General features: G+C 33.6%; 1 protein-coding gene across 1 annotated transcript in view; it reads right to left on the bottom strand.

Moving 5' to 3' along the window:
• The window catches only part of LOC133174033 (uncharacterized), a 42,022-nt gene that overhangs the window by 20,564 nt on the left and 7,938 nt on the right, over window positions 1-13,520 (bottom strand). Inside the window, exons 6-17 of the mRNA XM_061309076.1 lie at window positions 13,458-13,505; window positions 11,826-11,882; window positions 11,321-11,431; window positions 8,855-8,928; window positions 7,065-7,216; window positions 4,590-4,697; window positions 3,879-3,982; window positions 3,465-3,575; window positions 3,188-3,344; window positions 2,813-2,886; window positions 2,566-2,629; window positions 670-782 (exon numbers count right to left, since the gene is read on the bottom strand). Of these exons, the coding sequence (XP_061165060.1) occupies window positions 670-782; window positions 2,566-2,629; window positions 2,813-2,886; window positions 3,188-3,344; window positions 3,465-3,575; window positions 3,879-3,982; window positions 4,590-4,697; window positions 7,065-7,216; window positions 8,855-8,928; window positions 11,321-11,431; window positions 11,826-11,882; window positions 13,458-13,505 (1,173 nt within the window). The remainder of the gene's footprint in view (window positions 1-669; window positions 783-2,565; window positions 2,630-2,812; window positions 2,887-3,187; window positions 3,345-3,464; window positions 3,576-3,878; window positions 3,983-4,589; window positions 4,698-7,064; window positions 7,217-8,854; window positions 8,929-11,320; window positions 11,432-11,825; window positions 11,883-13,457; window positions 13,506-13,520) is intronic.

Consider the following 13,520-nt stretch of genomic DNA (forward strand, 5'->3'; position numbering starts at 1 on the left):
AAAGTAAGTCATGGTGACCTACTTTTCTATTGACTTACTTTGAGGACCCAAGATGCATCAACTAACAAAGTTTGATGATCATTGGCCATAAAATGTCCAAAATGCCTCTAAATCAATTTGAAAACAAAAGCCTGCAAAATTCAAAAAGTAGGTCACTGTGACCTACTTTTGAGTAATCATGACATGAGGTCCTTAGATGCATCAACTGATAAGATTTCATGATCCTAGTCCTTATAGAAGCAAAATATCAAAGTTTTAAAAAAACATAATTTTTGGTCAACTTTGAAGTGACCTGAAGACCACATCCTTTGCCCAAGGGTGATGCCTTGAATAATTTTTAATCTACAACAAATCCTTATCCTTATGTGTAAGTTTGGTGATAATCTGTCCAGAAGTCCTTGAGAAGAAGATTTTTTAGCAACCCCTACTTTTTTTTATTTTTCTTATTATCTCCCCTTGTTTAAGGTTCATATCCCTAGTTTTAGTATAAATGAGAGCCCTTTGGCCAAGGATACTCTGTGACAAAATTGACAAAAATTGGCCAAGGGGTTCTTGATATATGGCCCATATTCTAAAAAGTTTATGCACACCCCACAAATGGCCATAGCATTAGCTCTTTGAGCCTTTGGCTCAGAAGAGCTAAAAATGATTCCACAGTATATGCCTAACCTGGACCTCTGGTGCTGGATCCTGCTGGGGTTGTTCAATAGCCACTGTTAGTTCTGCCTCTTCTGCACGTGTAATGGCATCCTCTAGATCTAACCTTAACTGCCGAACTCTCTCTATAGATATATATATAAATAATAAATGGAAATTCATGCTACCTCAATGTTTCACTCTTTTGGTAGGAACATGAAACGTAGTATGTAAACAAGGCTGTTAAAACCCGAAGCTGATAGTGCTGTGGATTAAAAGAGCAGATACACTGTACATGTAGCTATAAATATCTTAGTATTATTCATTTTTAAATATCTATCAACTGTAACGTATAAATTAATATGCTAAAAATATATATCTGACATGTGGAGGTTAAAAAAAGTTTTGAGTGTGACCATTTTTAGCCAGTCAGTTGGGAGAGGGCAAACAAACAATTTTATAAAAATGGCCCAAGTCTAAACCTTGGTAGCTACAAATAGACTGTGCATCTGGCAGAAAAGTCACTGCAGCATACATGCCAACTTTTGAAAATTCCCATGGGGGATTTTGCGCGTGACGACAATTTTCAAAGCTTTAAATTCGCGACATTTTGTCGTGAAAATAAATGTTTATCCCATTTTTTTTTTTATTATTTATAATATCAATATCACTTGTTAATACAATTTAAGAATAAATAATACAAACAAATTTTTTCCTTCCAAAATTCAAATATCTTTTGCTTAAATAGGTACCTCTCTCACTAAAGAAGTGATATCTGTTTAGCTTAACAACATTATGTTTGAAAAGACACAGAATTTGGTGAAAAATGTGAAAATGTACAACTTTCAGTTCAGTAAATTTTGTTGTAAAGTTTTAGAAATATATGAGGTTTTGTTACTGTACAGTTTCTGGGAAACATTTGTAAAATTCTCTATTTACATTTTACACAATTAGAATTTCCTAATTAGACATTAGATTGAAAGAAATACTGAAAAATTACAATGCACTGTGTGTGTGAGGGTGAGAGAGAGAGAGAGAAAGATAAGAAAATTTGTTTGTTTTGAAGTGTCATTTTATTCCCTTTTAATAAGTAGACATCATGATGATTAATTTAATCACACACACAAAACAAGTTGAAGAAATAAATTTACTCTTGAGATCATCAATTATTTAAAACAAGGATACCCCTATCCCAAACAAAAATTAAAATTGTTATAAACATGATGAACTTTTGCATAACATTGGCAGTGTCATGTGGGTATTCCGTTGTCATATTACTTTGGGGGGGGGGGGGGATTCAGTGTACTTGAGGGTATAAGACTTTGTTGTTTCATCTAAATTATTTTCATCTTATTTTAACCGGTAAACTTTACAATATCTTAAAATCAGCAGCTATGCTTTGTTGTTTTCTACTTTCGTTTTTAAAAAACGAAACATGGATTAATTCCAATTTTGTTGTTAGTTTATCATATCACTGTATTCAATTTTTGTTTTTAATAAAATGATATTTAATTATACCCTAAATCTATGTGTTTCACTATATGCATACCCCTTCTGACTGAAAAGTTTAATCCTCTAACTGCTCCAGGCTATGTTACCTGTACCTGGACAGCTGTGTGCGTTCAAGCGAGAAGTGATTTCCTGTGGCTAATTAACACCTCTGCATGCGTTAAATAAACAAAGAGACTAATCTGTGTGCATTGAATAAACAAGTCTGATATTCTAATCCCGACTGACAAAATATTGCGGTAGGGAAACTCAGAAAATCGGAAATTTTAGGTTGAATATTTTCAAATCGGGATTTTTGGGCAATTTTGCTTTCCCGATCGGGAGAGCGGGATTAAAGGGTAAAATCGGGAGGATCCCACCTAAATCGGGAAAGTTGGCATGTATGCTGCAGAGCTTGTCTAAGCATAGTATACAATTTACCTTTCTCTATTCTCAGTAGTCTTTCAAGGCTTCTAATTTCATCCTTCATCTTTTGAAGCTTTGCCTGAAAAATAAACATGTTCCATGTACTGAATAAATATATGGTACGAATAAAGAGGTTAAAATATATATGCAATTTTGCTTAACTAAAGATATTAAAAAACATGTACTAGTATATATACAAGTATATAATATTGTAAACTTATTATATATGTTATTATATATATTATATATTACATGTAGGTACCTTTTGGTCTTCCACTTCCTTTTCTGCCTCATTCAGTTTTAATTGTGTGGAAGAATCTATCACTTTTATGATTTCTGTGTAAAATACAGAAATAAACTTGAACTATAGTTTCTGCATTTTATGAGAAAGATGCATAAAAGGACACCTGTTCCATTATCTTTATCTATTAGAATTATAATGTATCATATACCAAATGAACCTAAGTTGAATTTATGTTAAAATGAAAGAAATCATTGCCAAATTGCAAAATAAATTTCAAGATTACTTCAGAATTCAAGAAAAATAAGTTTATTCCCAGTTTGTTAATTGAAACTTAAACTGAGGGAAATGTGTGCTTTTTTAAACGTAGCAAGCTCTATAAAATCATTTTTTTACCTGGTGGGGGTGGGGAGGGAGGGGGAGGGGGTGTCCCTGCCCTCACCTTCTCCACCACCTTGGGTTTTTTGGCCAGTTCCTCCTGCAGGTCCTTGATCTGAGCGTCCTGCTTCTGGCACTTCTGTGACATCTTGGCATTATTCTCTTCTGCTTTGGACTGCAAAAGGATAAAAATGATGACAGTGAAATATATTCTGAATGGAAGATAGAGAAAGAGAGACAGAGGGGGTACCTGCATTTTATACAAGATTAATTAGAGGCATGAATTTAAATTTACCAGTAGATGTCTCTTTTCATCCAGTTCTGTAGCTATCTTTCTGACATTTTTCTTCAGGTCCTCTAATTCTTTGCCTTTTCCTTCAACATCAGACTTTGCATTTTGTAGTTTCTATGAAATAAAAATACCATTAAGTGGACAATGGACCACAACACAACCCACTAGTATAACCAGTATTATATAGAAATAACCAGTGTTACATAGAAATAACCAGTATTATAAAGATATAACCAGAGTTATGGAGAAATAACCAATATTATAGAGAAATAACCAGTATTAAAGAGAAAGAGAAATAACCCGTTGTCATGGAAATAGAGAAATAACCAGTGTCATAGAGATAGAGAAATAAACAGTGTTACAGAGAAATAATCAGTGTAATAAAGGAATAGCCAAATAGCTTTTATTAAGAATTACCGTTTTTGCATCCTCTGCAGCTTTTCTTTTTTCCTTCAATTCCACGTTACGTTTCTTCATGCCAGAAGAGAGCTCCTTAAACTGTGACTGGCCTTTTTTAAAAACTGCAACAAAAAAGTTTTTAAAATGTCAAATTATTTTTTAATCTTCTCATTCTATTTGCTAAGACTTGGCTTACTTATTTATTTGGCTCTGCTCGTAATTTGTGTTGGTTAAATGGACTTCTGAAAATGATAACTGTTCATTGACTTCACATTTCATCCTAAAATTTTGAGCCCCTACTTTGGCCCCAAAACAATCACCAAGGTGAATACGACAATGCTTTCATTCAAGTTATTAGCTTTTTTGGCTTTGTGCTTCTTACAAACTTCTAAAATAATCCACCTTATTTTCATTACTATTTATTAGTTATCTCAACTTGAAATAGGGTTTGGCCCATTTCTATCATTTGATAAAATTTGAATTCCCATTACTTAAAGCATGCTTTGTGTAAAGTTTAGTTGAAATTGGCCTCATGGTTCTGGAAGAAAAGTTGAAAAAGTGAAAAAATTACATATACTAGTATATCTGTAATATGACAGACAGATGGATGGCTAAATAGACCAAAATGGACACTTTACAATCAGAAAAGCTCACTTAGGACATTGATTCAGTTAAGCTAGAAATTCTTTCTTCAATATTGTTTGTGGAAGTATAAATTGTGACACTGACTATTTTTGTAGGTAGCATTCTTGGTCCACTTCATGGCATCATCAAATGTATTCATGACCATCCTCACGGCTGAGTCCCACTTACTCTGGTCAGACAGGAGCAGTCTCTCTACAGAAATGGAATTAAGATATACTACTGTCTTCATTACAATCGACAAATGGAACTTCATCTCTGTAAAATTAGAATATTTGGCTTTTTTTATTTTATGAGAAAACTTTTCTTGTTTTGTTCTAGAATCTCAGACTAAAAAACATAGGTAATCAAAGATTACGAAGCTCACCTCGACAAATGTTATCAGTAAAAGTAATGCAAATCTCACATCATATTTTCTTTATAGTTAGTGTGCATCCTGAAAACAATATTCATGCAAGTTCTGTGTAAGTAGGTCTTATAGTTCTTTGGGAATTGACCTGTTCCAAAAACTTTAACCTCTTCACTAATCAAGAAAATGTCTTTCATTTCCTACATCCAAAGCAAGTCTGGAATGCACCATCTATGCAAGTTAAATCATAACAGGCCATATAATTATAGAGCTACTCCAAACACATTGTCATGGTTACTATTTGGGAAAATGTAGGTCAGATCCAGCATCCGAAGCATGTCTGGTAGTCCCCATCCCTAGATGCATCATCCATGCAAGTTTGGTCCAGGTAGGTCTTGTACTTACTTGGGAATGGACCTGCTCCAAAAACATTAACCTGGTCACTCATCTGAAAAACGTAGGTCAGATCCAGCAACCGAAGCAAGTCTGGTAGTCTCCATCCCTAGATACATCATCCATGCAAATTTGGTTCAGGTAGGGCTTGTAGTTACTTGGGAATGGACCTGCTCCAAAAACTTTAACCTGGTCACTCATCTGGAAAATGTAGGTCAGATCCAGTATCCGAAGCAAGTCTGGTAGTCTCCATCCCTAGATGCATCATCCATGCAAGTTTAGTCCAGGAAGGGCTTATAGTTACTTGGGAATGGACCTGCTCTGAAAACTTTAACCTGATCACTCATCTGGAAAATATAGGTCAGACCCAGCATCTGAAACAAGTATGGTAGTCTCCATCCCTAGATGCATCATCCGTGCAAGTTTGGTCCAGGTAGGGCTTATAGTTACTTGGGAATGGACCTGCTCCAAAAACATTAACCTGGTCACTCATCTGGAAAATGTAGGTCAGATCCAGCATCCGAAGCAAGTCTGGTAGTGTCCATCCCTAGATACATCATCCATGCAAGTTTAGTCCAGGAAGGGCTTATAGTTACTTGGGAATGGATCTGCTCGAAAACTTTAACCTGATCACTCATCTGGAAAATATAGGTCAGATCCAGCATCTGAAGCAAGTCTGGTAGTCTCCATCCCTAGATGCATCATCCGTGCAAGTTTGGTTCAGGTTGGGCATGTAGTTACTTGGGAATGGACCTGTTCCAAAAACCTTAACCTGGTCACTCATCTGGAAAATGTAGGTCAGATCCAGCATCCAAAGCAAGTCTGGTAGTCCCCACCCCTAGATACATCATAAATGCAAGTTTAGTTCAAGAAGGGCTTATAATCACTTGGGAATGGACCTGCTCCAAGAACTTTAACCTGGTCACTCATCTAGAAAATGTAGGTTAGATCCAGCATCCGAAGCAAGTCTGGTAGTCTCCATCCCTAGATACATCATCCATGCAAGTTTGGTTCAGGTAGGGCTTGTAGTTACTTGGGAATGGACCTGCTCCAAAAAATTTAACCTGATCACTCATCTGGAAAATGTAGGTCAGATCCAGCATCCGAAGCAAGTCTGGTAGTCACCATCCCTAAATACATCATCCATGCAAGTTTGGTCCAGGTAGGGCTTATAGTTACTTGGGAATGGACCTGCTCCAAAAACTTTAACCTGGTCACTCATCTGGAAAATGTAGGTCAGATCCAGCATCTGAAGCAAGTCTGGTAGTGTCCATCCCTAGATGCATCATTCATGCAAGTTTGGTCCAGGTAGGCTTATAGTTACTTGGGAATAACAACTTTACTGTCATTACCATCAATAACAACTTTACTGTCATTACCATCAATAACAAATTTATCGTCATTACAATCAGTGACAACTTTACCATCAATAACAACTTCACTGTCATTACCATCAGTGACAACTTTACCATCAATAACAACTTTACTGTCATTATCATCAGTGACAACTTTACTATCAATAACAACTTTACTGTCATTACCATCAGTGACAACTTTACCATCAATAACAACTTTACTGTCATTACCATTAGTGACAACTTTATCATCAATAACAACTTTACTGTCATTACCATCAGTGACAAATTTACTGTCATTACCATCAATAACACATTTACTGTCATTACAATCAGTGACAACTTTACTATCAATAACAACTTTACTGTCATTACCATCAATAACAACTTTACCGTCATTACAATCAGTGACAACTTTACCATCAATAACAACTTTACTGTCATTACCATCAATGACATTTTTACCATCAATGACAACTGTTTTCTCTTTTTCTTTCTCTTGGCCCACTTTAGTGTTTTCCTTTTGTTCCATAATGATAGCATGTGTTGTAGCCAACAGGCTGTTTCCAAGTTCCATCACTTTTTCACTCAAGCTACCATATCTATGAAGAGCTGTCCTGCATTTATAATTATATAGAATATTTACATTTCACCACAGTCTCCTAATTAAAACATTGGTAAACAAAGATTAAGAAGCTCACCTTGACAAATGTTATCTACATAGGTAAGAAAGCATACAGTTATTTTCGATCACAAAAATTTTGCCACAACTTATTTTCATGGGATAATTATTTGGTATTTATAAACAAAAGAAAATATTCACAAATTTTGATTAATGTTTACATAATTTTATAAAATAAATATATACGAGAATAAAATTTTCACAAGCAGATGGTCTTGGTCTTATGTACATGTTATTACTTAAAAATAAAGTCTTTCCAGAAAAAAAAAAATGCTGAGAAGATTTCTAAATGAGCCCACCTTAATTTTGCTTTCCTTAATTACCTCCCCTTAAAGAGAGCACTGCCCTTCATAAAAACAAACTTGAAATGCTTTCAACCAAAGATACTCTGTACCAAATTTGGTTGAAATTGGTTTGGGAGAAGAAGATGAAAATGTGAAAATTTTATGCCACAAAGAATGGGGAGAAGAATAAGGACGACAAACATTAGATAAATTTCGATCAGTAAATCTCTCTTACACTTTGTCTCAAATAAGCTAAAACTGCTTACACAAAATTAAGAGAATTCCCTACTTATTTAGGTAAAGAACAAGTCTCAATAAGGCTTATCTGTGGTCCCTGGTTACTAGTCAAATTCGAACATTTATCAAAATTTTTAAAAATTGAATTTTATTATTAACTCATGTTGTATTATTTGAATCATCATCTAAAAATGTTAAACAATAGATATAGGCAGCATACGAAGCTGCGCGTTGAAGGTAGGGTCCTTTGATTTTCATGAATATCAAAAGAAATCAGTGACAGCCACACATTTCAAAGCTTTCGTAAACACCGAGCACAGGCTTGTTCAGAGTCGAGTTTGAAATATAATGTTTATATTATATGTGTAAAGGTTGAGTGAAAATATCTTTGTTGAACAACCTTGTGCTCTATGTTTTCTAATTAAAAGTATTGTGATTTTGAATCTCTTCGCTGACTTCATTTACATGTGATTAACCTCTTTATGACCTGTTTAGAATCATAAGAAGCCACATGGATTTGTATCGTTACGGGTAAATGCCTCCAGTAAACGTGCTAGTTCTCAGTTGAAACGTACTCAGTTTTATATCGATCAGCATGGACTTGTTTGGTTCATCTTGTTATAGTTTTTATTGCCAAAGTTTTGTATAAAATAGAAAATTGTATTTGTAGTTGATTGTGACTTTTGAACACATAATTCGCCTTTGAAAGAAAAATATCATACCAAGATCTTTTTATAGTATCTAATCTAAATGTCTCCGCCCATTTCCATGTAATAGAGAAACCGTAGTCTGATTGGGGGAAAATGTTCCGGCATTTTTTAGTGCGATAGGTGTTAAAAATAGTCTTATATTATTTGATATGTTTAATTATTCATTATAAATACACAATGTTTTAATTAGAAATACTTCGTTATAAACAATGAAAACAAAGAAAGTACCATATGCTAGTATTTAACCGGTAAACCAAGGGTGTAAAAAAGGGACCACACTACTATACTTAAGTAGAATACTCCTTTCTAAATATAATGTACCTGACAGTGCCTAATACCTACATGACATGACTATGTATTTCTTGGAAATGTCTGCTCATCTGAAAAAGTTCCTCCTCAGCTGGAAGCTCACTGATCTACAATGACAATTTTAATCATAATTAGTCTGAATGAAATTGTGAAACTTTAGAAATTTTAACCAATCCCGATCAAAATTAAACCAATGCCGATTAAAATCAATACAAAATTCATTATTATTGATTTACTGCTTACCTCAAACAGTTTCTACTGAGAAATCCATATGGTTGATTAGTTCAACTACTTTGTAAACCATATTTCACCACAAGAACCTAGTATTCTTGTAAAATTGTTATTTTATCCAGTTTATATAGTTTTGGTTGGGATCTGTTTCATTTTGATTAGGATTGGTTCAAATTTGAAAATTAGCATTTTTTGTTAAATTTTGCAACTTCGATTAAATTTCTTTATGAAATTTAATTGCATCATATTTCTTTTCTAAATGTAACTTGTTTCTTAGAGATTTTATCCAAAGGTTTAAAAAATATTAACAAATTACAATTTTTATATTCATAAATTATTTTTTACTAAAAAATTTCAAAAGTCTCTTTGACTCTTCTTGACGACGTTTCATTGGATATTTCTCTCGTGCATTTATTAACAGCAAATTCTAAACTCTAAAGCATCTTTTTTGCAAATAAAACAATTTTTACATTTTCTTTGAAAAAATACAAAAAAAAAAATCATAAAATAATTAAGAGCATATATCAATCTTTCCATACTGAAACTGTGTTTCAAAAGATAAGTCTTAAACATCCATCAAATAAAGTTTTGCTGTGGCATTCCACCTTAACAGAAACACATTTTTTTAGCTGTAGCGAGAAAAAAAATAAATACCAGAACTTTAGAACTGCTCAATTACATGTCTACATTTCAAACTTTTGTTGAAATCTAAAAACCTTTCCCATATATAGGTAATTCTCTTTTAGATACATGTATGTTCTAGTGAAGATGAAGTACTACTTTACCAGATCTGTACTAGAGAGCCAGTAATTATCTCTAAGACACATGTATGTTCTAGTGAAGATGAAGTACTACTTTACCAGATCTGTACTAGAGCCAGTAATTATCTCTAAGATACATGTATGTTCTGGTGTAGATGAAGTACTACCTTACCAGATCTGTATTAGAGAGCCAGTAATTATCTCTTGGATACATGTATGTTCTAGTGTAGAAGAAATACTACATTACCAGATCTGTACTAGAGAGCCAGTAATTATCTTTTAGATACATGTATGTTCTAGTGTATTATTATCAGATCTGTACTAGAGAGCCAGTAATTATCTCTTAGATACATGTATATTCTAGTGTATTATTACCAGATCTGTACTAGAGAGCCAGTGATTATCTCTTAGATACATGTATGCTCTAGTGTATTATTACCAGATCTGTACTAGAGAGCCAGTAATTATCTCTTAGATACATGTATGTTCTGCTGTAGATGAAGTACTACCTTACCAGATCTGTACTAGAGAGCCAGTAATTATCTCTTAGATACATGTATGTGCTAGTGTATTATTACCAGATCTGTACTAGAGAGCCAGTAATTATCTCTTAGATACATGTATGTGCTAGTGTATTATTACCAGATCTGTACTAGAGAGCCAGTTATTATCTCTAAGATACATGTATGTTCTGGTGTATTATTACCAGGTCTGTACTAGAGAGCGGGTAATTATCTCTTAGATACATGTATGCTCTAGTGTATTATTACCAGATCTGTACTAGAGAACCAGTAATTATCTCTTAGATACATGTATCTTCTAGTGTATTATCACCAGATCTGTACTAGAGAGCCAGTAATTATCTCTAAGATACATGTATGTTCTAGTGTAGATGAAGTACTACATTACCAGATCTGTACTAAAAAGCCAGTAATTATCTCTTAGATACATGTATGTTCTAGTGTATTATTACCAGGTCTGTACTAGAGAGCGGGTAATTATCTCTTAGATACATGTATGCTCTAGTGTATTATTACCAGATCTGTACTAGAGAACCAGTAATTATCTCTTAGATACATGTATCTTCTAGTGTATTATCACCAGATCTGTACTAGAGAGCCAGTAATTATCTCTAAGATACATGTATGTTCTAGTGTAGATGAAGTACTACATTACCAGATCTGTACTAAAAAGCCAGTAATTATCTCTTAGATACATGTATGTGCTAGTGTATTATTACCAGATCTATACTAGAGAGCCAGTAATTATCTCTTAGATACATGTATGTTCTGGTGTATTATTACCAGATCTGTAGTAGAGAGCCAGTAATTATCTCTTAGATACATGTATGTTCTAGTGTATTATTACCAGATCTGTAGTAGAGAGCCAGTAATTATCTCATAGATACATGTATGTTCTAGTGTAGATGAAGTACTACATTACCAGATCTGTACTAGAGAGCCACTAATTAACTCTTAGATACATGTATGTTCTAGTGTATTATTACCAGATCTGTACTAGAGAGCCAGTGGTTAACTTCTGTCAGGAGAGCGTACCGCTCCTCCGTAGTTCCTCTGTATGACTCTACTCTCTGCATTACTGCCTTCTCTTTGTACATCTGTAACCATGACAATTCAATAAATTACATGTACATAGAGACAATGCATACTGTAAATAAATGTAAAATCTGTAGATATAACAAACTGCATCTCAATAGCTGCATCTGCAAATTCTTCTTAATCCCCAAAACATGTAAAACAACAAAATACACAACACTGAAAATAACTTAAAATAACTTATTGCATTTTCAAGAATAACAAGTGTACAAAGTATAAAATTCTAGAATAAACCTTCAACTTTGGCCCAAAAGGACTTTAACTTGCACAAAGTTTTGATATTAGGTTATCAATAAGGACTTTAACTTGCACAAAGTTTTGATATTAGATATCAATTAAGGAGCAAACCAAAGAAATCTGTAGAATTTTTTTCATATTCTTGTGATGTGTTCTCACCTTTTCTCGTCTCTGCTTCATGATTTCCAGACTGTTGATTGGTGGAAATCTGGTGGCCTTCAAAATATCATAAATTTCAGCAAAAGGAAAATGTAAACAAGATAAATTACTTATATAATACTGTGGTAACAGTGTATGAAATATGTGAGACATACTCTTTTTTTTCTGAATCAAAATGTAGTATATTCCTTTAATATGGTGGTAAAAATGTTCGAAAAAATCACCCCAAAACTGGCAAGCCCTGAATTTTTGATTTTCCATTTAACATTGGGCTACAATGCTGACTTGAATTCATTCAGTATGCAACTCAATACTATTTTATTAATAAAAAGCAATTTTTAATTAAAAGGATATGAATGTTGGCAAAATAATTCAATGAAATAGAGGATTGTTGATCCTTATGTATCAATGCTCTTATACAAAACTTTAAACTTTCATAGCTATAACTGTGGCTCAATTTAACATCATAAAATGATCATAAAATGGTCATAGTACACTTGAGTCATGATAAAAACCAGAATCAAGGATTTTCTAGTACCCGGTAGGTTGTGCCCCCTCCCCCACCCCAAAACTGACATTGCTTCCTACAGGCCTATTTAAGTTAGATACAGTCAGACCTCATAATGGGACCTAGAAAAAGTTGGAGATATCCGAGGATTCGAGATATCAAGGGTAAAATACTAAAGGAATTTGTGGTTGGGACTTCCAAATCACTTTGACATATCCATGGTATTTGAAATATCGATGTTCGAGACACCGAAGTTCAACTGTATATCCACTTAAGTAGGTCATTCATATAGTTAATACTGCTGGTACTACAGACATATGTTCACCTATCCTGAGTTATCAACAAATTTGATGATGTCAAAATACAAAAGTGTAACTGTATTTACCTGTGTTTGTATTCTTTGCCTGTTCACATGGGGAATTAAATTTGAATTAAACACAAGTTACTGCACATTTCTCTTATAACAATACATGTACATTTGTTATGGACTGACATAGTTTTTTTTTTAATTTCACTTAAATTAAAGGTCAAAGTGACCTTTAAGTAGAGTGTGACAAACCTTCTACCTAAGATGCATTAATTGGCCAGGTTTGATGATTCTAGGTCTAATAGTTATCTAGTTGTGAACCAGACAGGATTTTCCCATATTTGGCCATAGCATCTTAATTAAAGGTCAGAGCTACCTACTTTTAATGTGGTCACATTTTCTACCCAAGATGTATCAGCTGACAAAATTTTATAATTCTAGGCGTAATAGTATTAAAGTTATGAGCTGGACATGAAAAAAGCTGACAGACAGACAGACGGACATGAACACCATAACATAATATGTCCTGTCTCAGGCATATAAAAATGTGTACAGACATTGTCACATTATGTTATGTCTCTATTGCTCTGCAGAAAGCATCAAATGCAAATAATTCCATAAAAGTGTTAACATACATTATCAAATTTTAATGAACATTAATTAACTTCCCATTAGTTGCCATGTGAATGCTATTTGATTTGCATTAATTTAATTTTAATTATTTTACTTTGTAATAATTTACTGCAAAGTAAAAATTTAATGTGCATTCAGTGAACAGGGTATTACTTTTGCAAATTAATTCCCACAAGTTACTTACTGCATCTAAGTCCTCTCCTTCTTCATACATGTCCACACAATATAAAACCTTTAAAACAAGCAC

This window comes from Saccostrea echinata, unplaced genomic scaffold, assembly GCF_033153115.1.
Source record: "Saccostrea echinata isolate AGI-Se365-2 ecotype Australia unplaced genomic scaffold, CSIRO_AGI_Sech_v1 ptg000057l, whole genome shotgun sequence".
Taxonomy (NCBI): domain Eukaryota; kingdom Metazoa; phylum Mollusca; class Bivalvia; order Ostreida; family Ostreidae; genus Saccostrea; species Saccostrea echinata.